At 39.9% G+C, this 26,541-nt stretch overlaps 1 protein-coding gene across 3 annotated transcripts in view; it reads right to left on the reverse strand.

Annotated features, from left to right (window-relative positions):
• Positions 1-26,541, reverse strand: part of NFATC3 (nuclear factor of activated T cells 3) — a 65,936-nt gene that overhangs the window by 39,012 nt on the left and 383 nt on the right. For all 3 annotated transcript variants that reach the window (XM_035337102.1, XM_035337101.1, XM_035337103.1), the window contains exons 2-3: positions 10,902-12,033; positions 2,607-2,769 (exon numbers count right to left, since the gene is read on the reverse strand). In XM_035337102.1, the coding sequence (XP_035192993.1) occupies positions 2,607-2,769; positions 10,902-12,033 (1,295 nt within the window). The remainder of the gene's footprint in view (positions 1-2,606; positions 2,770-10,901; positions 12,034-26,541) is intronic.

The raw sequence follows: 26,541 nt of genomic DNA on the forward strand, positions 1-26,541 counted from the left end.
TGTCTACTCACAGCTATTTAATGTTAACTTTTCACCAAACTTGGCACTTAGCATACTGTTTTTACCAGAAGCGAATAAAAAGTTAATTCAAATCCTTGTTTTGTTTCATAACAACTTCCTCTCCCATCAAGCACAATAATTAATTTCTAATCCAGCTGGAAGAGACGAAATTGCCAAATAGATTATTGACTTGCATTCGTAATCATTTTAATTTAGAGAGGCATAGCACCATGGATGTGTTTAAGCGCGACTGTGAAACAAACAAATACGACGCCCATTTTTAAAACAGCATTCTTGTAATAGTGAGGTATTTCACAATTCTAATTAGAATAAAGAGCTTTGAAAATAGTAAGTCACATAGATTACAGATCTGTGTTTTTTTCTAATTTACATCTACCACTACAATTTAAAAGCATCTAGTTTTGCAAGCAAAAGGAAGCCTACATATATTTGTCAAGTCCTATAACCATCAACAAAGTAAGTTCCTTTAAAACAAATACTAGTGCAAGATGCAAAAACCCAGGGAAAAAAAAGGGGTTCCCAAATGCTCAGCAGAGACTTATTTTGGCAGCTAAAATCTCCCAAGATTCTGTCCTCATTAATGATGTGTTAAATTCCAGTGCCAGCACCTTGGCATGTGAAAATTGTATCTACTTGTACTCCAGCAACTAAACACAATGCTCCACATGAAGAAATTTGCCCTGGCAACTATCAGATTCCAGCCTGGTTTAGGCATCCTCACTTTTCTCTAGTATGCAGCACAGGCTTACTTCCTGCTGTGTATTCGATTGTTGCCTCTACTGTGCTAAGAAATCTAGCAGGTCTGACAACAGGAGAAGGTTTGAGCTGGTTGCACCATGGTATTGTCACCAGGAGAGCACTAAGAAACTCTAGGGAACATGAAAGCTGGAGGAAGAGCTTGGATTAAAATTAAAAATGGAAGGATGATGAAAGAAAGTCAAGGAAGATGAGATGTGATGAAGAGATCCAGCCTTCTTTTGGAGGGAGGGAAAGATACAAACAAAAAAAATCCTAAGAAGAAAACAGGAGAAATGAAAAAAATCAAGGTAAGCTATCAGAGAAGAAACAGAGTTGGGTAAGTAGCCTGAAGAATGCGACTAGGTGTCAGGTTAGGAGATGACATTTTTTAGATGAAGAGCTTAGAAAGAGGAGATTGCTTAGGCAAGGAGAAAGGAACAGACAGTCCAATACATTTAAATTCTGCTGGTACATCTTTACTTATGCACGTGTAACTTCAGAGCTGTTCCAAAACTGATGTAATTACAAATCATGACAGAATTTGCTTGCCAGTGAGGAATAAAAAAAGTGTAAGGAGAAAAAGTGGTCAGATGTTTATCCTATAGTAGGAGAAACAATAGGGACTGATTATGCCAACTCTATTATCACTTTGAGTCTGGTTTTAAATACCAACAAGTTACTTAAACTATTGGAATGGGACAAATATAACAAATATATTTTTAATTTCTCAATTGCTCTTGTAAAACCGTAAGGACTGAAACCATGACTGCCATTTTGCTGTAAAAGAACAGGAAGTATCCTGGGTTAGGGTGAAGAAACAGACCTGTGGTAACCTTAAGGTAATTAGATTGATTTTCTTTTTTTCCCCTCTATTTATCCTAAACAGCTATTGTTTCTTTTGACATATAAATGAACACTTGATTTTTACCTTAATATATTTTGGGATTAAGATAAAAATCATTAAGCAAGACTGAGGTGAATAAGTAAAGAGATGTTGCTTTCACCCAAGAATGCAGCAAACTTACAAATCAAGGAATCTTAACAAGCCCCATAATTCCCCAGCACAATCTTCCCTGTGTCCGGTGAGTAAGAGGGCCAGTTCTGTTGCCAGCTGGCACCACAGGTACTAAAGGAGACAGAAGTGACTACCAGTAAACTAATCCAGAAGCCTGCCCAGCATAGGATAGGTGATGTGTGCACACCTCGGCTCAGAGGGGAGCACATCACAGCTTGTGTACACAGTTATTTATACCCACAACACCAAAACTATGCTTCTTTCCCTTCAAAGGGGATTATGATGTCAAAACTTTCACATGAAAGCCAAACCTAATTTACCAGGACCTTACATCCGTCCCTGAGCTCAACAGCAATTGGATGGTGTTTGCCAAGTATTTATATACTATGCTTTAGATGTCTTTAGCACTTTAAATGTTTAGCATGAACAAAGGAACTCAGCCAAAGCAACTGTTAATGACCAGTACCGAGTATCAAAACAGTTTGTGTACCACCACCCTCTGTTAGTCAGAGGAGAACCGTTGCCTGCATTACTACTGCATTTAGATCAGTTTCAGTACTGAACAAAGCTGTTCTGAAAGACAATAAAGCTTGCTTGATTCTGTTAAAGCAATGGAAACAGTGACAAGACACAAGGCAGGGTAGGAAGGGGAACAAGTCTTGCTTGCCCTTACAGAGTAACAGTTCAAATCTGAACTAATTTTTGTATTGCACAAGGTACATTTAGGGGAATATAAGCTTCAAAGAAGGTAACGACTCACAGCATTGTAAATACCAGTAACTGTAGCTAAGAGAAAAAGTTATCTTTGGTTCAAGAAAGCCAGACTTCCTACCTTCACTACAGGGTGTCCTCCAGTAGATGCTTTTACTGCTCCTCTGCTTCCTTCTGTTTCATAGTGAGCTCTGTGATGAGTTTTAGGCTGGACATCTATTTTCAGTTCGCATTGCCCATAATGACTTGGTAAAGGCCAGTCGAGAGGTGGCAACGAAGATGTGCTGCAATCAAGACGTGCACACTATGGTTAAATGAAATATGCCATTTGGCCAGGGTACAATCACAGGAACTTCTCCATAAATACAGACAATGATGTCATTTTCCTAACACATGATTACCAAATAATAACAGCTATTAGCCTAGCACTATTTCTTGAAAATTCTCAAGGTCTGCTGGTGCATTAAAATCTCCAATTAAACATTTATTTGGGGGGATATTTTTGGACTGTACTAACGTAGTGCTGTATTTCTTCCTTCCAATCCCTGATTCAAAGAAAGGTACTGCAGGCCCTGCATTACCAGCGTTATTCCATAATGCTTTTATGTTTTTATTCTCAAGTTTATCAACAAGCAAGTTCAAATGGTGCTAAAGGGAACAGTTTAAATTCATTTCCTAAATCATTAAGTTTTTAAAAATACTTGAAGAAAATAAAGTAGACAATTACTTTGTTAAGACTGGTAAGCGCTGCACTTTGTTAACTATCATTCAAATGACCACTACCTGATGACAAACTTTTAAGACTAGTAGTCCTGTCTAAGCATAAAGACTTACTGCAACCAACACACCTAAAGTGCATGCTTAGCTTATCCATGGATTCTACCCTTACACCCAGTAGCAAAATTGCTCCAGGGGAGGAGGAAGAAGTGCAGCAATAGAAGTAACATGAAAAACTAAAATGGAAATAAGCCACATGGTATCACCGTTTTTTTTCATACCTATCCTTTTACCTGCTTAGATTCACAAACTTATTATTCCAATAAGAACAGTAGGATTCAAGTCAGTAATTACCTGGTGGAGCAAATTAATTTCTAAATATTTAAAAGTGAATGTTTAAAGCACTGCATGCCTCACAAGAACATATACAATAAAAATAAGCTTCTATTGAAGTAGTTTTTACTAACATACACTGACCAACAGGGCAAGCAAATTAGGTTTTAAAGAGATGGACAAACATTGGTTTGTATTGTTGCCTGAGAAAGCTCATCTCCATTTCTTTTTCCTCTACAGGAAGTCAGGTAAAACCCCACTGCCAGTCCAAAACCATGCATACTTTCACAAACACGAACAGCTACAGATCCACAGAAGATAAGCTGTACCTTCTGGAGAGCTGCAGCCTATGAAAACATATCCACAGTTGGGAAAGAAGGTAATGTTTGAACTGAAGGGGAAAAAAAAAAAAAAAAAAAAGGCTGTCTTTATTAAGTATCTGGATGGACTTGGGCTCAGGCTGCAGCACCATATATCTGTCTTTTACTACAAACATCATTGTCACTAAGCACAGAAAAGGAGGAGAAGAAAAGGCCCCACTTGCTGACATCCTCCTACAGGAGGGCCACCTATAAACCTGCTGGCCTGCTGATTTGTGGAGTACCTCCAACTGTGCACTTCAGGAGAGAGCTAACCCTGTGATAAACTCATCTCCTGAAGTACCTTTTGGGGAGTGAATGCGAACCAGAGTTTTTCCCTTTCTTCTTACTGAAAGTAAGAAATGAGAGCAATAAATCATGTCCACAAGCATTCAGTGTGCAGCCAAGATTCTTCTTCCCCCAGTAAGCAGGTCTTAGGACTAGTTCTTCCACAGCAATAGTATTTACTGGCTAGGAGAAGTGAAGTCAACGATAAAAGAGGAAACAGGAAAACAAGAGAAATGCAGCATAAGCCCAGTCCTGCCAGCTACTTACCACAGACCAAGGTGTACTGCCTAAATGCTACTATTGGCTATCAACTAGACCTTGCCATTCACTTTTATAGTTACTGAAGAAGACTCAAGTCTTCAGTCTGAAAACGGAAAGAAAACATCAGGATTAGAAGATACTAGAAATAGTTTTAAAAGAAATTTAGCATGCCAGAATTTGTTCTTTATTATTTCTGCATGTTTTTTCTTCCCTATAACCAAATATTTGATGTTAAAATAGCTGGTATGCATAGTGAACAGATTCGGTCCTGCAGAGAGCTTGGTGTAACATGCACACCACAGACTACATACCAATTACTGGGAGATATTACTCAAAGTTACATATTAAACTCACTCTGGAAAAAGTATTTGTTGCTAATGATGGCTCTCTGTACCTCCGAGAGGTTTAATCCTGCAATTAACTAATAAAAATGTAGAACAAGCCATATCAGAGTCCCATTATCTGCTGAAACAATATTTGGAATACTAGAACAAACATGGAGACAGGAAAATAACGAGGTCTCAAGATTTTGTCATTCTGTGAAAACAAATAAAAAAATATCAGCATGAGGGAGTGAGCAAGCACACATGTATGTGCAGATGCCTAAACGAGAGAGCAAGCGAGCAAGCACGAGGGAGGGAGGGAGAGAGAAGCTTCCAAAACAGTTTTCCAAATAAATTGCATAGCATTAGACTTGTAGGCCTTGCTGCTTCAAACTGCTGTTTTCTAGATGAAACAGACTAGAGTTGTAGCTGCTTCCCTTTAAGGAACAGACTGTGATGTTGGATACCCAAAGTGTTAAGTGTTTATCTTTGAATATTTTTCTTGCTGTCTCCATCACCCTCAACTTCTCAGCAGCAATGGAATCCTAAAAATTTTCGGGTACAGTGTCATGCACCCTTCTGCCCTGTGACATTATCATTTAAATCCATTTCTGCTTCCACACCACTCTTTCACTTGTTTTGAGTCAAATGCTGTAGAGCAACACATTACAGTGAATCGGTGATCTGACTTTATTTCATTTTGAAAGGTAAGCTTTTTACTTCTGTTAGTTTACCAGAGCCTCCACTATCTAAATGGTTTGTTCAAACTGAAATAATGGGAGAGAGGCTGAACAAGAACTTTCCTTGCCTGTCACCTTCTGAACATCACATGGACCTTCAAGCTCGGACACTAAATAAATACATAAAATATCAGAATACAGTCTATAAACTTTTTTTTATTATTATTATTTACTTTTTCCCCCCCCTCGGTAGAAATCAACATCAAAACAGAAGAATCATGTCAGTACTGGGGTGTGAAGCAACACAAGCTCTGTACCAGACACTGTATAAGGGAAACGAATTCTGAAGCTGCTAGCTGGCGTAATTAGAGTAAATAAAATTGATACTGAACTCTAGTGATTTCTGATGATTTAAAACTTAACTAAGACACCTATAACATTAAAAAAAAAAAAAAAAAAAAAAACAGCTTTTTGAGGAATGTGCAAAGATTTGGTACTGTTACAAAAAGATTTGTCTCCCCCAGTTTGCGCACAGCATGATGGCATTTCTATTATTGACAAAACCATCTCTACCTTTTCATTCAGAACACAGGATCTAGATCAGGTGCTGAATGTTTTTTTTTACAAGTTATTTTAGACAAAAACATTAAAAGAAATAAGAACTTTTGTTTTTCAAACCCCTCACTTGTCAAACTTGAGGGAGGAGGAATTTATTAGTAGACACTTCCACATACTTTGTTACAGAAGTTCATCACAAAATTACTGTTACAATAGTTTGCAACTGAAGTGTTTTTTACACATGGTTCTGTAATTTTTGCTTTTCTTTGCCTGAGTAAACCCGTTATTAACAGTACAGTAACCTACTAGTAAAGCACCAAATCACAGAATCACAGAATTTTCTAGGTTGGAAGAGACCTCAAGATCATCAAGTCCAACCTCTGACCTAACACTAACAGTCCCCACTAAACCATATCCCTAAGCTCTACATCTAAACGTCTTTTAAAGACCTCCAGGGATGGTGACTCCACCACTTCCCTGGGCAGCCCGTTCCAGTGTCTAACAACCCTTTCGGTAAAGAAGTTCTTCCTAACATCCAACCTAAACATACCAGCAAACAATGACTGACAGTCATCCTAAATGTTTCATGAAATCAAATCTTAGCATGTTGTTGAGACAGCACCCATCTGTAAAGCTACAAATGTTCTTCCAGTAATACCAAGAGAATTTCATAATCTGATTAATGCAAGTCTCCAAAAGCTCAAACTTCTATCACATCAAGATTAAAGGCTTTAGAGAACACCTGCTGTTAAAGGAAACTTAGAAGTAGAGAAAGAACCCTTCAGTAGCATTCTCAGCAGAAGCCATCACTTTTAAAACAATCACTTCAGTGTTCACACTGTTAATTCAGTGGATACCTTCTTCACCTGCAACTATGACCTCCAACACAACACCGCTTCTAGTTGCTCACATTGATGAACAGACATCATCTAATGCTCATCAGAAGGACAATCTCATGGATTCCTCTGGATTTCAGTGTTCGGACCTGTAGAAGCCAGGGCCCCCTCCATGGGCTGTATCTCCCTTGCACAGGAAGAAACAAAGCCTAGAAACAAGATTGCTTGCTTGCATTCAACTTACGCTTTATTCTTCCTTCTATCCCACATGCAGAGTTTTGGGGCCAACATCAGCTCTGTAAAAATAATCCTGTTAAAAACTGAAAATGGTTATCTTCCATTTGGAGCATTCCTCCTAGGCAATTCACTGGACAGACATCTGGGGCTCCTTATAGAGAGCAATTGCTAACCCTGGTACCTCAGCTGAAGCACGTTTGACTAGCTCGGTTTTAGTCTAATGCTCTGTTGGACTCCTTGCTTTAAAAGTTTTTGAATAGAGGTGGAATGAGAGCTCATTTTAGCTACTCAGTATGAACATGTTCCTGCCTCTCAGTAGTCACAAATTCTAGTAATAACCTTTCAAAGATACCCACTAGGATCTCAAAAAGTTTGTGACAATTCTTTTTCTGCTTCTTTCTTTCATTGGTTAACTTTCAGGGATCTGCTACTAGAGTGACTTTTTAATTATTATTTCTTAGTTACAGCAGAAGTAGCACTTTCCACTTGCAGCTCTCCTGAAACATCAGAATCTGTGACTGTGAGAAAGAGCTCGCTGACCAATGGATATTCCACAACTTTTTCACATCCTGAGCTTTTGCAAAGAATAACCAACAGCGTTGGTTACAAGTCAATGCCATGACACAGCAAACCCTTCTGAATCTCAAATCTTACTATTCTGCAATATTACAGTCCTTCTTTGAGAGTTCTTATAGAGTGAAAACACAGCTGTGATTGCTCTTCACTACATAGAACAAAGTAACATCTTTTGGAGTTAAGAATTTGGGGGCCATTCCAGTTGCCACCGTAGATTATCAATAGAATTTTTTAATACTATTTACATTCAAAATATCACTGTTCTACTACTAGCAGACCTACAGTTAAAAATGCTTTACTGATACAGTATACTGCCGAGTAAAATCTATATTCTATCTTTCAGAACAAAGGAGAGAGCTGAATCATATGTACAGCACAGAGGTCGCGTATTAAACAGTCTGAATTTCTCTGGATTCATTAATGGTGTGTAAACATTACAGTGATAGCCTAGCTTATTAAAAATCTAAGAGGTTCAAAGTTCCCTTGCTTGTCTCACTAAGTGGGTACTTATCTTCAAAGTCAGCGACTTGCAAATATTTTCACTTTAAAGTTTTGCTAACACAGCATAACTGGTGTTATTTCTATGTAACAAAAAACAGATGGATAACTACGTACCAGAGTAAGTTTGTCTATAGTCTACTCACATTAAAAGGTTTATTCTTCTTAAAATTAAAGACTGAGATCCCAATTGTTATGCTAAAAATAGAACAATTCTGTTCCTCTCTGCACCACAGACTTCCAAGAGAAAGACTCAGACAAGAAAACTAACTATTGCAAGTGTTCTACCACTTGCCACTATATTTACATTACTTTTTTTCCTGAAAAAGAAGGTTAACATAGTCAACAATCTTAACTTTCAGTGGAAACTGCCAGGTAATTGCAGGTAAAATACTCTCAAGTTGCCATTAAACATCCACCACTAAAGAGACTCCTGAACTGTACATGCACGTGTCACAGCCCACTTGTTCACCACCACTGCAACCAAGATACTGCCTGGTATCCCATGCCCTTGTGGCACGGCATTCTGAAGGAAACCATCAGTTTATACAGTAGTTCTTAATCAGAACTAATTAACTACAGAGAACCCTATCTATGGATGTTAACACTAAATGTTGCTCAGCTCTTATGAATTGTACTTTTAGTGAAAAATCTCCATCCTGAGTATTAAATTGCATTATAATTTTTTCTCATTACTAGTTTCTGGGTTGCCCATATGATTTCATTCTCCTGGATCAATCTGGAAAAAAGAAAAAAAAAAAAGCCTTATAAAACAGTTCGCCTCCCTCCCCCAGGATTCTGGAAATCTAGGATGTTTAACTAGGCATTGTAATGGGGAACATCAGTTTCTGTGAAACAATTTATGTATCACTTCAAAACACTACTTGCTACTTGTCTTTCTAAAACAGCAGCTTTGTACTTGAGGCAGCTGGCTGGAATCTACACAAGAGAACTTTAGAAGGGATCAGTCTTGATGAGCTTCCCGATATTACATGATTTCATAAATATTTACTAAATACCTACTAAATGGGAATTCCACAAAGTTTCAATGACTTAAGGACGTACGCACTTAAGATAACTCACATGAGCATACTCACCCTTTTCAGATTGGTGCCTCACCATGAGCAAGTGGATCACATTTAGATATTTGCATATGAATAGGCTATAGGAAGAAACACTTTCTCTGGTATTCTCCTGGACTACTACCCAGCCTATACTGACATAGGCTATCCTGAAGCACCTATGTTGCTCTTCAAACAGGTAATATAGAATTTGAGAAGGAATGAAAGAAAGAAATCAAATTCATAAAAAACATCTGAAACTATATGAGAACCTAGAAATAGGTCTTTGAAAGATTTATTGGGGAAAAAAGTATTTTCAGTGGATGAAATTCAAGCTCTAACAGTAGACATGAAAAAAAGAATAAAACCCAGCATCTTCATGAAACAATGGGGCAACAATCAAATAGCAAGGTCAGATCTGCTATCTCTATCATAAGATCCCAATAAGAAAGGGATTTTCTAAGTGGAGGGGATGGAAACAATAAATACTCAGTCAATTCTTATCCTTCTTCCTAAGGGAACCAAGAGCAAGCAAAAAAAGGTGTCTTAAACAAGAGTAAGAATGTAATAAATAAAATGACCAAATAACTTCATTGCTGAATATACTGAAAAGTGACCAATTTAATCTACACTTGAAAGAGTGCTAATCTGCCAAGTAATTATGTATTTTATATTTATATTATGATATAATGCTATATATAGTGCATATATAATATGTGATGAATATATAAATTGCAATTAGTATCCAACTTTATGACAACTGAGGTGCTTGCTTTTGGTCACTGCTATAAACTACTTCAACAGTGGATCTCCCTACATTTAGTTTTTATTCCTAAAGGGTAAGAGTGAACTTAGCTTCCCTACTTACTAAGTAGCAAAATCAAAATACTATACAATAGAATTAAATATTGGAGTATACTGAAGATGCCTGGTCTCACAGTACCTCTGGAACGAACTACAGATGCTAAGTAGTTTGACTTTTCATACAGGATATAGCTGCTAATGCAACCATTCCCACTAATACAATAGTCAGGCTAAAATTTGGGCAGCTAATGTATCATTTTATTCAGTTTACTTGTGAATAGGTGTAGTCTTTACTGCTTTCTGCATGTGTACCTGTTTTATATTTTTGAGAAATATTAGTGTTTAAATAAATCCTGACATTCTGTATCCAGTCAAGTCATCAGCTCTTGATTTTGCTCCCCCAACTAAGAGAAATTGCTTCGTCCACCACACAAATTCCTTCATCCACAACGCCCTTGAAGAGCAAATCTTAAGCCCTGCTTCTGTAGAATGACGCTACTTTAATTAGTTATTTTAAAATCAAGGCACACTAGTATGGGATCACCAACATTCACACCCACAGTGTGCTTTTATACAAATAATTTCTTTACAGATATTAACATAACTTTCTTAGAAAATGTCTACACAGAACCGGTCAAGCAAAGGGTAGCTTCACCCTCCAGTCAGTTCCTATGTTACAGCACATCTACTGTACTTTTAAAAGGAGAAGCAGATGGGTATTTGGAGTCTCAACTTGCTTTTTTTCCAATTATATTGTTTACCCATCCACAAGAAGTTTTCTTTAAGTCTTAACGCATCACAGAAATATTAGCACATCAGTACGTGTATACAAGATGCACGGGAGAGAAGCCTTCTGAAGGACTTAGAGATTTTCTTACCACTTACCGAAATATAGGAGTATGACCAGGCTTTGGTTTGTTCCAAGTAAAGTGCGAAGGAACAGAAAGAAATTGGTCTCCAGGCAAGTCTTTTTTCAAGGTGTGTTGAGATCCAGAGCAGTCATCTACTGCAGTTTCCAGGGATGATGATAAATTACCCTGTTCTTCAGGACAGATATCGATTTTTCCAGATAAAGTGGCAGTCTGATCCTCTGAGGTCTTTCTTGTTTTAAGAGGAATATCAGTCTCTGTACAACACTGAAATGGTGAAAGGCCAGAGTTAAGACCTTGTACATTATGGATGGAAGTGTTCAGCCACGTGTCTTCTGTTATGCTTCCTCTGGGAGAATGACCAGGCGATGGAGTTGGAGAATGGTGAGGAGAGAGAGAACCAGCATAGCAAATCTCAGCACTGGAGTGTCGACGTTTCCCACAGGGGGATGTAGGTCTTGATGAGGGCCTTGATGTTGGTCTAGGGCTTAGCCAATTTTCATCTGTAATGCTAGTTCTAGGAGAATGACAGGGAGACTGTCGAGGTGACAAGGCATGCCCAAATCCATATGGCTGTTGCCAAGATTCATCACTGGGACCTCTTGGAGAACCACCAGGAGATGCCAAAGGAGAGCCAAGGGTAAATCGAGCAGCTGCTTCATTTAACTCCGAGTCTACATCGTCATAAACATGGGAAATGGATTCACAAGAGGAAGCGTCTGAAAACCAACTTCTGGAGGAAATGCTGCTGGCAGGGCTTGGGCTAAGGGATGATTCCCTGTATGATGGCTCAAGAGGAAGATAGAGATGGTCCCTTGAAGGCCTTTCCATATACTCATTTTCTGTGCCATTTGTGTGCAATTCATCTTCATTGGCTTCAATCCCCTGATGACAGTTAGGTGAAATTGATGTAATTTGAATACTAGGGCACTCGAAGGGTTTGGGTCCACCTAGTGGACTATATTTGGATTCTGGTGCCTCACAAGTTCCTTCATAGTTCTTGTGACTCTGAAGTCTTGTAGGTGGTGACAGAGGAGAGGAGTGAGACTGCAGTCCATGACGAGGAATACAAATTGGCTGATTTACAGAGGATGATGGTTGGTCGACATTGAAGATGTAGATGGATGCACAGTCATCTGACTCAAGATCTGAAACCGAAATAAATAAAGGAAGAAGAAAAAAGAGGAACAGAGTCAGAGTGCAATACTTGAAAAACGTCACAAGATCTTTTGCTGAAAACAGGACATGTCCGGGAAAACATCCTAGACATTTTTTATGATATTAGGCACACAAAATAAAGCTCATTATTTTAGATCCCCTTTATTTATTTATAGATAGATATGACTACAGCTTAAGTTTTCTTTCATAAATCTAGTTTTCAACCAGATTCCAGCTTATCCACATCTTTAGTGGTTTAAAATGTAATAGACATAGAACACAGGTTTAAAATATTGAAAGGATCTAAGACGAAATGCTCAACTCCAACTTCCTCTTTCATAAATTAATTATGAATTGAATGTAGTTATAATAACCCATTAAATATTTAATCTTTTTATATGAATATGAACGAACATGACACTTTCTGCAATCCCCCCAGTCAATACTTATAAGCACAGGAGAATCATATGCACAGTATTTATCTCCTTTAACATTGGAAAGCATCTTACAGTGTCTCAAACTCCAATGAAGATGACAAACAACCCAAAGCATTTAAACAAAAGAGGCCTAACAAGGAACATTATTAAAGATACTAGGAAGAATCTTATTCCAAAGGCCTTTTTGGTTGCTTAGAAAACTCTCAAGCGCCCATCCCATAGAACAGCATTTTTTCAAGTTGAGTCTCACAAAGTTTGAGTGCAGGCTGTTCAGCATAAAAAAGGCAAAGTATTCCCAGATCTCACAAACTTATCCCAAACACAGGAAATATTCCAAAGAAAAACAAGCAATCGTGAGGGAGTGCAAGTTCAGTTAACAAAATCAGCAGCTTTGTCCCACAGAACCAATGCAGATATTCTTGCCCTGTTTCTCAATATTGGATTAAGTGTCCCTACAAGACATTTGTCCTGGAAATAAGTAGAAAACACCTTTTTCCTTATTTTGTAATCGCTACACTTCCACTCATTTCCCTTGTAAAAGGGATCCTTTCCTCTAAAATCATACAAAGCATGAAAGAGACCTCGGGTTGTTCACCACTCCATCATCTCCTAGAAAATGAATTCAATGTACTTGGATTATTCCCACTCCATACTGAAACTAGTCTGAAAAATCTGTTAACAATATTGTCTCTACAGCATGAGTAATTTGTTTTAATGCTGAATCACTTGGAGAGCTTTTCATCCATTAAAATTAAAATTGTGCAGTTTCTAGTGTTGTTCTAATGTTGGTTGTTTTTAATATTTTTTCCCATAGTGGGGGACTATTAAGCAGAAATGTATATATTTCCACAAAAAAAAACCCTGCTCCTTTATCAAATGTAATGATAAAACACCATGTTCATCTGATGATTTTCCATAAATGCAAATCAGATGGCATTAATTGTATCTCAGGGTATTAGCTCTTTTTTGTTGTTTTGTTTTTTAGTGCTGGGTAGGATATTAACACTTTACCAACCTTTTCAGAATTCAAGATTCATTAAAAGTTATTAGGCAAAAGACCTTTTTAGCAGACACTTTTTACACCACTCAGCAGAAGTCACTGCTCATTCAAAAAAATATATTTACTCTAGCAGATGTTTCAGTACTGTCCCTTAATTTGCAGCATTTGCTGCCCTGAAATGAAGATGGTTTTAAAATAAATTTATTCTGTCTCACAATCAAATAAAAATACCCAGACAGGAAGCCATGTATTTTAGGCCCTTCCACGACAGATAAAAAAAAAAAAAAAAAAAAAAAAAAGGATGTTAATCAAGTCATTCAGCTTCATTAATAGCAATCATCTAAATATTAACTAAAAGCCATTATTCAGAAACAAAACAAAACAGAACAGCATCTCCTCAGAGACGAGAAGGAAGCATCTTCAAGTGGAGACAAACTGTTACCAAGGAACAGACTACACAGACAATGATCCTCACATTAAGAGGCACAAAAAGGAATTTAAGACTAATACTAGATAGTTTTATTTGCACTGTGCGATTTTATATGTAACATTACATGTATATACGTGCATTCGCCCGCTATCCCTCCCCAGCAGCGTACACGCGCACACTCAAAACACAGGCAGCTGGAAACCTGCAGTCAAAACACGTTAGCTTCTAATGAATGCTAAATCCCACAAGCACACTTAAGACTGTGGAAACAATCTATTTTGAAGTCTAAGTCACGCAAGCCATTTTCAGACACGATCAATAAACCAAACTAAGATTTATCTTAGTTTGTGCCTGTTCTCCACCCCTTCCCTTATAATCATGTGTTAAAATAATCTGCTAGTTACTCATACAAAGGACAACATTAACTATTAAGACTGTCTCAATTTTACTACATTCGTTACCAATAAGTTTGTCATATTAAGAACGATATAAAGACTTTGATCTGGAAGAGCCCCCTAACTAAATGGAAGGAACTGGTAAACATACAAAGATGAATACAACTTCAGTGAAAGAAAGGAGGGGAAAAAAAAAGCCTGACAATCCTGAAGAGAGAAAGGAGTGAGAATCACTGAAAAAAAATCCAACAGAGGACTTCAAGAAAGCAGAGAGTAAACAAGCTCAAAAGGCAAGTACAAGGCAAAAAGGAGTTATGCAAAAATCCACAGCAAGGGATGGAGTTATGGAAATCAGGTAACTGAATGGGAGAGCTATTACATCCAAGTAATCCTTGTAAGGGAGCAAAAGATGTTGTAATAAAGGAGTAAAGCTGGCCTAGGCCTTCACTGACCTTAAAATATGTGCTGGAACCATTGAAGAAACAGAAACTAGGTCAGATTACTGAGGTAGAGCAGAAAAGCCACCACAAGCACATGGAGGCAAGATGCTCAGTAGGACATAGCAAAACACAAGAACAGAGGAAAGCACTGCCATCCACATCCAAAACCTGCCACAATCCTGAAATGGTAATGACCGTAAATGCTTCTTCTTCAGTAAAGGCAAGCAAGGAAATTAACAAAATTAATAACAATGCAGTGTAAAGAAAACTGGCCTGAATAAAAGGTTAAAAAGCAGTGAAGAATTACAAATCAATCAGTTTAACTTCAGTTATAGGAAGTAATTTGCTCCTGTAAGCGTTTAAAGACCAAGAAACAAAACAAGCAGTCAACGTTTGTTAAGAACAAAACCACATCAGACACATTTTGTTGTACAACTGAGGAAGGCCTTTTGAATTGGTAGCACAGAGAGAAGCTCAGCTTTGCTTTAGCTTACTACGACACTGCACACTACCATGCATGGCGAAGGCAGCAAGTCTCTAGAAATAAGCAAAGCCCTCTTCCCCTCCCTGCTGAGATGTTGTTTCCTGGCAGGCTCACAAAAGGCAGCGTACACCCCATGTTCCCAACATGTCCATCAGCTACACAGAGCTGCAGCCTGCCTTAGTGTCCCCCTCAGGTGTCCATGCCTCAACGAGAGCCAGATGCTCCGGCACTTGGAGAACACATTTGCTACTGCCTGGAAGCGCATGAGCCCACAGCAGCTCACAGGCAGCACCAAAACAACGCTGGCTCGTCTCTGACTGATCTGTTAGCTACACTTCAGTGTAACGATATTCTCCAGTTAGCTTAAAGAACACCCAGAACAACCGTTTCTAAAGCACATTTTGCTCGCTGCCTGCCGTATCACACTGCTATTCTGGACCAACAATGCTTCCCACCAGTTGTTCTCAGCAATGAACTGGCACAGGCGTATGTGCAGCTGTGCAGCGAGCCCCATTTCTCCACAGAAGGAAGGTCAATTACTATCAAATGTCTGAACAAAAGCCCTGTGCCAAATATATCCAAACTGTGGTATTATTCTAGGTTTGTAAGCCCATAAACAAACAGGTCTAGACAATAAGAGTTGTTATAAGGTACTAAGAAAGTGCAACATGACCTAGGTCTTACAAAAATACTACTGTGAAAACAGGATCAGTAATAAAGTCCTTTAAATAGCATGAGGAAGGACTCAAGCATTGCCACAGACATCATGTGTGCTCTAACGCGAGTCATACAATCTGTCTCCATTCCCAAACTTTAAGAAGAGGACACCCTCCTCTGTTTTTCAGGTCTGTCACAAGTCACCATTATCTCTTTCCAAATTTGATGGTATTAAAAGAATGCCACAGAAGTATCTGTTAACATGAACAAAAAACATAGGCAGTTCCACATTTTAATTTAATTATCCTACTCAGTTGCAGCAATTCATATACATCTTGGGGAGAAAAATGAGTCCTAATCTTCACAACAAACCAAACCCACTCAACAGCCCCAGTTTGCTTTTTGTGCACTTAAAGACAACCCATTAGCGTTCGTGGTGGCGCACTACCCCACTAAAGCTCTATAATTGGACATTTAACTCCAGTTTTCCATTGCAACCTGCACGTTCTCCAGAGACAATTCATGTCTTCCAACAAGCTTAAATGTCAGATCTAGCAGGGAACTTCAAAACAAACAACCCAAAAAAGCCCTGAAGAACAGCCACGTATTAGTTTATGAGGAGTCTAACTGACTAGCAGACCACCAAAAATGGTAATAAAAAGGGTAAATTGTGAAAGCAATTAGGGCAGCAATGGGAGCAGGGAGAAAACACCTCCTTGTAGTCCAAGTTTACAAACACACAAAACAGCAGTGCAAGTTCAAGCTTCTAGTAAAGGATAATTTACACCACCACCATTTGATGGAGGAGTACCCCACGTTCAATGATGTTGTGCTCTCTTTCACAGTCACGTCTGATTACCCAAAAGGGAGAAAAATAGATTTTAATTGTTATGCATGCTGCTAGATAGAGGCAGCTCTGTCATGTCCATCAGAATTTTCGCTCGTCTTCTCATGTTAAGCAAGGATCCTGGAAATGTGCAAGAAAAACAATCTCTTTCACAGTGGCAGCTCGTCAATGAATCTTTTCCAAGTCCTAGTCTAGATGAGAATTAATTATCCTCAGTAGAACCGCAGAGCAGTAATGAAGCTGCACTAGCTTAAGCAAGAGAATAATACAGCCTATCAAGTGTTTACAAATGACATTTCACTCAAAAAGACCAGACTAGCTCACAGGGTGTAACTACATGTTATTTTTTTTCAGCAGTAACTACCCTCCCACACACGCTCACACGTCTACAAAGCAGGAGGGGAAACGAGAAGAGTCGTATTTTTAACCCGGGTGATTTTAGTAATCTGATTTACAGTGCAGCTACGTAAACTTTAGGACGTGGGGAAATGCAAGCAGACAGGACTGGAAGTGCAGGTGGTGGTACTCCCAAATAAAAATGTAACGTGCAACTGAAGCCTTCAGCTGTCGCCTGGTACACATTTCAAGTAGAAGGGCTGTCCATAGAGCAATCACGCTTCACCATGAAGTAACAGAATTCAGTTCCAAACAGGGAAGTAACAGTCATGAAATTGTATTGGGCATGTAAGAAAAACAGACTAAATAAACATGAAAATCAAGTGTATCTACTTAAGCCACAAGCACGTTTCCAAAAATTATGTACTTCAGTTGTGGCAAATGGAGTTAATCTCAGCTGAGAAAGCCTCTTCCTTGTTTTTAAAATCCAAGTTCTCATAATCTTTCATTGCAGAATGCTTTGAGAGATGCTGACTAGACCAATGTACAAAGCAGGCATAAAAATCCAGCTTGTAACAGTAGGTTTCAACAAGAATTAGTCACTCTACGTTTAGTTACGAGAACAGCAAAGAGCAACCGGAAGCACTAGACAGTGTTTATACCTGGGCCTTCTCAAGCTCTCCTGGTATTCTGGGTTGGCTGTGAAGCAGGCTTTCAAATTAGAACTTTTTGGAGCTTATGGTTCGGTATTTGTTCTCTTCTGGGGACAATGGACTCCATGAAGGGTTCTCCAGCTACTTGAAGTTCTGGTTAGTGCTTGACCTACCCAGTGAAATTGTCACCCTACTGCTGCGTGGCTGTACCATGACCAGCTCCCACCACCCCCAAGCATACCGACAGCGCTCTGCTGCCCCAGGGAAACATCCAGGAGCACAGTCTGCCTTTGTCCTGAAATAAGCACTGCACAGAAGCCGAGTTCCCAAGACTAGAGTGCTTAAGTGGGGCCACAGCAAAACGAACCAAAAGAGAAAACAGGCTCATGCAAGAAAGTGGGTATCTTAGTTTGTAGGACAGCACGGTGACCCAGGCTGTGGTCTTTGTAGAAGTGCATAGAAAAAAAATGCAATAAGCAAAGACAAAAAGGTTGCTTGGGGAGAGGTTAAGTCCTACAGCAAGAGGAGGGGAGACAAACGGGGGCCTGCCTTTTTCTGGTTATCAAACAAAGCACAACGCTGGCTGAGACCTGGTGCTGATAGCATCTGAGCAAACCAGTTTGGGAACCTCTCAGAACTCAGCAAAGGTGCACCTTACTTGAGCAGCTGTCCTGCAACACAACAGAGGGTAAAGCCTGCCATGCTGCAGCAGGTGGACCTACCACATTGTTACTTCAAATCTTTAATATTACATCTTTTCATCAATATGTTTTGTAATACAGCTTGAGTGTAGACTTCACATGTACAGAACTCAAAGGCTCTGTATGTTAAGGGACTGAAATGAGCCAGAATGAGTGCTCACATCAGTGAAGAGTTATCAACCCCCCCCCAAGTTCACTTTGCTAACCGACTGATACAATAAGTGTCACGGGCAGAGACGGGCATGGAACCCGGAAGGAGACACCGAAGCACAGCTAGAAAGCCAGTTTTCAGCAATTTTCAGAATGATCCCCCAAAATACAAGCAAGAAAATATTAGCATGCCTCACAACTGTGTCACGTGCAAATCCTGAAACTTCCCATCTCTTCGTAGAGTCCTCAGTAACATGTATTTATTCCAGCAGGCACCTAATCAGCTTAAAATCAAATCTTCCCCCAGCCAGCAGAAATGCTAACCCCTTTGAAAGGTACTGCTATCTGCTGCTCTGAAGCCTAAACCTGACCATTCACACTGATGAAATACACAAACTCTGACCTAAGTAAAGTCGCTACTTGAGTACGCTTATCCCAAGTGACACCACTAACACCTTTTGTAATCAGGCTGTTACTCCAGCTCCTTTGTGTCCTTGATTTAGGAACAGCTACTAGAAAGCATTTTATGTAAGGTATGGATGAATCTTTACAAATTATTGTAGACATTATCACCACCCTTTATCCAGTCACCAAAAGAAGTAAATCACTGTCACTCCCAGTCAATAAAAGCACCCCTGGCTTCATTACCAGCTTGAGATCCTGGTTATGTAGTGGGTTTTTAGTTTGGATACAAGACACAGGCACAAAAAGTTTGTAAAACAAATTTAGTTACAAGGTAACACTTTATTCCCTCTCTAGCATGGTAGAAATGCTGCTTATCAGTGAATTTCTGTTTACATGGCCTTCCAATTTGTCTGTTTACCCAAACCAATGTAAAACAATTTAGAAAAAAAAAAATTTCACAGCATTGGCTCCTAAAAAAGAAAGGTAGCAACCACTGAAACACAAAGACTCTTGCTAAGTACTGAATTGAGAGATATTTGCCTCCTGCAATCCTGAATAAGCTCACCTATAAAAAATAATTAAAAATCTAGGTTTGAAAGAACCTAAAAGCAATTCCAGAGAGGAACACTTACAAGATTTTAAATATAACTTCCTCCACCAACCCAATAAAAAACAAACAGAAAGCCCTACTCCATCTAGCAATATTTTGCTATATTAAAAATATTTATCATTTTCAGAATTGATGAATAACCACCAAAAAGCAGCCTAAGAAGCCATTTTTAAACAAAGAATTGCTATTAATCTAAATATTAATATGAATAATTTCATTCTGTAGTTCTGAGGGTGATGTATTAGCCATAGGTACCCGCTCATGTTGCTACCTATGGACATTTTTCTGCATGCTTAAATGAAGTATTTGTTTCTGCTTTTAAAAAACACAACACAACAAAAAAGCACACACACCAAACCAAACCAAAATGAGATTCCCATTTTCATGACCATGTTGTTGGAAGATCACTGGTTGTGTTCCCATCATTGTACTCAGGTTCCCAGAAAGCTGATTCTTCTCCCGTTCCCCCAGGTACACAGAAACAAAGCCCGGCCCTCTCAACAAAAACCACCAAAAATAACTCGTATCACACCTATCGCCCTTTGACGAGCAGCCATAAGCATTCAGTGTCAGGGAGACATTTCATCAGAAGAGCCACGTAAATGATTAAGTTCAGCTGTTCAGTCAACTCGAGAGACGTGCAGCCAGCAGCACAGACAGAAAGCCTTCTTACCGATCAGCTCTGCCGTTCTTCAGCTTTGAACTCATCTTCCCTGAAAGACTTTGAACAGCTCGGCACATTTTTGCATGACCTTGCTGCCAGCGTTTCGCAGCCGTACATAGAGACGGCTGTGCTAGAGGCAGAACTGAACAGTGGCTCATTAATGGGCTTGCTCCTGCTTTGCGATTTTATTTGGTCTTGCTGATCACTTCACTCCTCTTGAATTCCACTGTCATCTGAACCCCCACGGCATGCCTGGACAAATGCAAGGACGGGGATGTTGTTTTACGGGCTGGGCTGCCTGCCAGCTCTGCTCCACGCACTTCCCTGGCCCACTAGGGCAGCTTTAGGCAACAACTCCCGTAGTTACGTTATTCCTGTGAAGGGCCAAACTGCTGCTTGCGATTCACTCAGGCCCAATCTGCTCTTATTTCTCACTCATTCAACAGCAGCAAGCAACAATACAAAATTTGCAATTGTAGGGCACAAGCAAAAGGAAAATGTCATGTTTTCAACAGAGGGCTACTTTTTGCTTTCAAGAAAGAAACGGCTTATTTCCAGTTTTCATAAATTTGTAAGATAAAAGGATCAGCACAAACACTTTCTGTACCCAGCCCACCTCACATATCCCGGCTCTCAGCATGCATTCAGATTTACACCATTCAGACTGGAGGGAAGGGAACTGAAAGTGGCACGTCAGGATGAATGCACACATGAAATAAGTGACGTTTGGTCAAACTGGGCATCTTTTCCAAATGGCTGCATTAGCGCCTTTTGATGCCCTACACAGTGAGCCAAGAACCAGACACCAAATCATGAATGTTATGAGATTAGATCAGGTGCAACTACCACGGCACATAGGAGAACTTTTTTTTGGCTTTTGCCAAATGGCCTCCCCCCGGTCAAGCTTAATCCAAGGAGGCAAGACTTCTTTTTGCCAGCGTAATATGAAAAAACACAACACATTTGAACATTATCATCATAATCTGCATTACTCTTAATGGCCAGGCAACGCTGAATTTGGTGACAGCAGCTTTGATTTTAATACCTATCTGCTTCTGGTTCTTCCTCAGGCTCTCGACATTACCTTCAAGCCGTGCGGCTCTTGTCACAGACCCTCTATTTTTGGTCAGATGCAGCTGTTTGGTTTTCCCCCTGCCCTCCACCAGCATATTATATAACCACAGCCTCTGCCTGATTTGCATCGTGTCCCTGCGCATCAACCTTTTGCATGCACTCACAGCACTCACCAGCTTGTGAAAATAAAATACTGGCAGCAATTAAACTTCTCCACAAGCAGCAGTTCCTACTGCAATACATTTGGTGCTCAATCTATCATAAATAAATATTTTCTGCTTAGAAGTGTCATTTATTTCTAGTGGAGGAAAAAAAAAAAAAAAAAAGAGAAACAGACTTGAACAGCTTGTTCATTCATCCCTTTCTTGCACCAGCTGAACCTGGCCTTCCTTTACACGAGTTCTCTCTCACTGAGCAGACACCTACAGAGCAGCACAGACAGCTGTATTTATACGGGTGGCTCTAACTATTCACATAAACCTCAGAGATACCATCTTGTGCAAAGACTCGCTCTCCTACCCATTTATACAGACAAATGAACCTAAACAGAGTAAGATGACTTCAGGCAAGCAATATAGGTCTGCAAGTTGATCTCTTAAAAGCCTTCAGAAGGTTACGTCCCACAAGCTGCCCCTTCCCAGCTAAGGTGAGGGATCTGGAGCAGTTTGGGATCAGAAGCAAGGGGCCATAGCAGGATTTCCACCTTCAGCAGCCCTCCCTCAGCTCGCACCTGCACTGCACAACGACTTGCCAGCCTTCAGCTCTGCATCTTCCACCCAGCCCAGTTTTGTGACTTTCTTTCCTACCACAACGTGACTTTCTTAGCACTACCCACCCTAACCTTCACCTTAGGGAAAAGAACAAGATGTTCAAGTGCACTATAAGCTTCTATAAACATTTTAGCCTGGTTTTTACTCTCTAACAGCAGCCCCTGACAGCAAAGATGTCACAAATACACATTTAAGAAGTGAAAAATATTTTAGATATTAATGATCAAAGCAAAGCTATGAAGACTGGTATTGCGGTGCTGTTTCAGTACAAGTCATCAGCTGTAAGATTTTTTTAGTACATAACTGAATTAAATGACAGATAGAGTGCCAACTTTTGCTGCAGAGATCTCTGCCTAGCTGCCGAGGAAAGTTCAGAGCCAGACACTGCTCCCGAGCACTCAGTGCACCGGCAGTGAGCACCTGCTGAGCAGCCCATGGAGCTCAAGGATGCTCATAGTGAAAGAAAGGCCAGCAGGGAAGCCTTTGAAAGGAAGTAGCAGGTATTACTTTGTCAGTCACAATGGTCAAATGCACATTTCATTCTTGGTATTCAGAAACAGCTTTGAACCAGTACAGTAATGGCTCTAAGCTACAGGGGGAAAAACAAAAAAACAAGTAGAACAAAAGTATACGAGTTTCCAAATAAACTAAAAAGCCAAATCCAGATACGCTGTCCTAAACCAGAGCAGGGCTCCAGCTCACAAAGATATTCTGAACTGTCACTAAATCCATCACCAAACTGGGATATCAAAAACAAACAAACCCAAACAAGCAAAACCAATAACCCACAACTATTTTTTTTTCAGGATGTAAGAGATTGTGGGAAATAATGCACCACTAACAAGATAACTGCATGGCATTACCTAACCAAATATTAAGTCACAGAAAATATGGAGAACCCTTTCTCAGCTTGTTTCATAGTTTCCAAAAAACAGCTATTATGGAGAAAAACTCCAAGGAGGATAGCGTTTCATTTTCATAGTAAAAATGTATCGGTACTTTTAAAACATCTGTATTTTGGGAAAACAAACAAAAGCAACCAAGGACGACTACATATATTGAAAGCTAAAAGGTATTATGAAATTGTCTTCCTCCACTTCATAATTCAACAGCAAGAAGTTGGGGGTTAAGGTGGGCATACTGCTCTTCTCCACTGGGTAAGAAAACCTTTCACTCTCAGAAGACTTCTGCAGAAATAACAGGCATGTTTTTGACAGGATTCAGAACAGAAGCATCAACAACTCAACTGTCACAATTTCCTAAGCAATTAAATAATTAATCTGCTGTATATTGACAGTCTCTGCAGTCTCTGATTCCAAGTCAGTCCTCATTTCACATACTGAATAGAAGTAATTGGGGATGTTACAGAACTTCACCGGATCTGGAATTCCCAGCTCAGTACCACATACTCCAAGTTCTTTAAAGGCCCTTCCCATGTAAAAACACATTTTTTGGTAACAGAAGGTAAACCTTGAAAATAAAAAATCAGCTGAAGAAACAAACTATAGCTACTTGTACTTGCTCCCTTCTGCACATTTTGGCATTTTTCAATGCCAGATTGCAATTTTTACTACACCGCAACCTCAACAGGACTTGTAACAGTAGCACCGAGCCCATAATGAAGTTTACTTGACTAATGCCTTATCAATTCTAAATTCAAACCTCACAAACTTACACTTAACAGTATTGCAAAACTTGGGGGTTAGAAGGGGTAGGGGCATCAGAAAAAATAGTATTCAAATTCTGCTAGTCAAGTGTCACATATTCGAAACTCAAAAATCTCTAATTAAAAAGACCAAATGTAGTGACACCTCAAATACATTGACCAACAAAGGCAGTTACATGGCAACTTCTTTTACTGGACTGCACAGGACCAACAATACCATAATTCAAATGCCTACTTCAGCACCCCAAAGGCAATTGATACTGGTGGCGAGATGCAGTCAGATGCCCCAACTAACAAAACAGTTTTGCAAGGAAGAGTATGGTGAAGGGGCTTGGTTCACTTCAGGGTGCTCCGCACCTCAGGGCACTCGAGGCTTGCAGTGTTTTGTCAGAAGATGAAGCTGACCCACACCTAGAGCCCAGAACCACCTGCTCAGAGCACTGAACACTGCAAGATAAAAGCGATCTTGGGGACAAGGACACTGAACTACCAGAGATTTGGCAGAAGGTGCTCAGTGCCTAACCTCCACTTACAAGTATCTGAAGCGCTTCTGAACCTAAGCAAATGCTTACGTGAGGACACGTGGTATATGAAGTGGGCAACCCCCCTGATTTTAACTGAAGAACACAGCAGACTGCAGTACTAGGCCACAGACTCTAAAGTGTCTTTGAGCCATCTTTCACACATTCCCCTCCATAGAAGGAACTACAATTTTCAGATCTAGTGCACAAGCTCCACTGCAGAACGGTGGTCTCAATCTCTGCCACAAAGCTAAGTCCTTAGGTTCTTGCATCCTGCAACCCCCTGAAATTGTTTTATGCACTAGCTCAGAATACAGCCTGGTTTGATTTCTCATGTTGACCTTTTAACATCACAAAAAAGAGCAACTATAGCCTGGGTCTAGCATTTTCTTAATCACTCAAAAATAATAAATAAATAAATAAATAAATAAATAAATAACATTAAATGAATGAATAGCTCACATTTTCTTGATTTTGGTTAAAGTCACAAATTAAGATATACAAATATTTAGGTATCTATATAGAATTAAATCCTCACAGTACTGCAGTAGTGTCAGCATAAAAGAAAGCATTAACTTAGATTTCCATGCTATTTGCACCAGAACTTAGTACCAGACACTTCTTTCATGAGGATGCCGATCCCAAACACCTCGGGAGATAAGCATGAGGCACAAGAACTTGTTTTCAAGTGTTCATGATCACAGCAGACTTGGCAATTTAAATATTATTTATTTAAAATTAAGTACCTTTCCCTGTCACCTACACACTTTATTATCACCACACATTAGCAAAGAAACACCCTTACTTCGCTGCAGAACTGACATCAGTGAAGTGAGTGACATGGGTTTACAAAACACGTGCTTTAAGGAGATGCAACAGCTTCTGTTCAACTAATATACTTGGACGAGGGGGAAAGGGAAAATAGAAGACTTCCAACTAGGGTCCTCTCTTATGAGGAATCTAGTTCTGGATCCACAGGCAGAACTGACAGCTAAGCTGTGGCAACGCCAAGAGGCAGAGGCCTTTTTGTAACCCCTCCACCTCAGGACCATGTCTGGGGCACAGGCCAGCCACCCCCAGCACGTCACCAAGCTGTTGAGTTCCTAAATTGGGGATGCAGATTACAGAATCCCAGAATGGCTGAGGCTGGAAGGGACCTCTGGCATCATCTGGTCCAAGCCTCCACCAAGCATTTCTCGCTGAAAGCCACAACAAATGAATCTGTTCGTCGTCGAATATCACTTTTTCAAATTTGCCTTAGAAAAAGTTGTAAACTATCAAGCATGAAAGTTTCTCTCTCTTTGTAAAGTAGTATCTGAGACATTTGTTAAGGAATGCTACCAAAATGCAAATACTATAAAAGCGTCTAGTTTTCTAAACTTGTTTTCTCATTCTCATCTACCATTAACTGAGTAACATAGTTTAGATTATTAGTTTAATGTGAAAAGAAAAGCAAACAAAAATTGGGACGTCACCATTATTTTTGTTGTAATTTATTAACACTCCCCATTGTTTCCCGTTTGACTTGCATGCATCCTGTTCATCGGGTACTACAACGCATTTGTTTTGGCTAGCAGAACTCAGGCCCCCTTCCCAAAAGCACCATCTGCTTTTTACTACTCCTGTCTACTCCACCAAGCTGGAAAATAAGGGAGGAAAATCCCCCCTTTGTTGAAGGAATCTGCAAGCTAAAACTCTGCATCTAAAAAGTTGGACGTTTGGTCGTGTTTTTTAGCAACTGTTCCCAAGTGTTCGCACTGGTCCACATACAGAGCGTATTGATGATTTTTTTTCCTGATCAACTTATGCAGACCAGCAAGTGAGCGAACAAAACAACATGGCTGCACCATTTAGCCCAGCTCCAGCTGCGTTTCAGACCTATCTTGCCATCTCACCGGGCAGGCTCGGGACGGCGCGTTACCAGCTAACGCTTATTTCAAGTAGGTCACAAAAGAAGCACACAGCCGTCCAAGCCCGGCCAGCCACACGCCGCACAGCTGGCTCTTGTTCATCCCATGCGCGACAACTTACTGGGAATACACGTATCGAGCACTGCTTGAGGAAACGAGAGGGTTTTTTAAAGGGGTTTCCTGGCTCCAGCGGTGCCCCACAGCCCTACAGGCGGGCACCAATGTCACCAAACCCTGCAGGGGGGTCCCTCGGCCCCAGACCCTGCACCTCAGGATTCCCCCACCCCGCGATCTGCGCCCCCGGGCGGCGCAGGGCGAAGTTTTGGGGTTTATTTGCTTGGGTTTTTT

This window comes from Oxyura jamaicensis, chromosome 11 (assembly GCF_011077185.1).
Source record: "Oxyura jamaicensis isolate SHBP4307 breed ruddy duck chromosome 11, BPBGC_Ojam_1.0, whole genome shotgun sequence".
Taxonomy (NCBI): Eukaryota; Metazoa; Chordata; class Aves; order Anseriformes; family Anatidae; genus Oxyura; species Oxyura jamaicensis.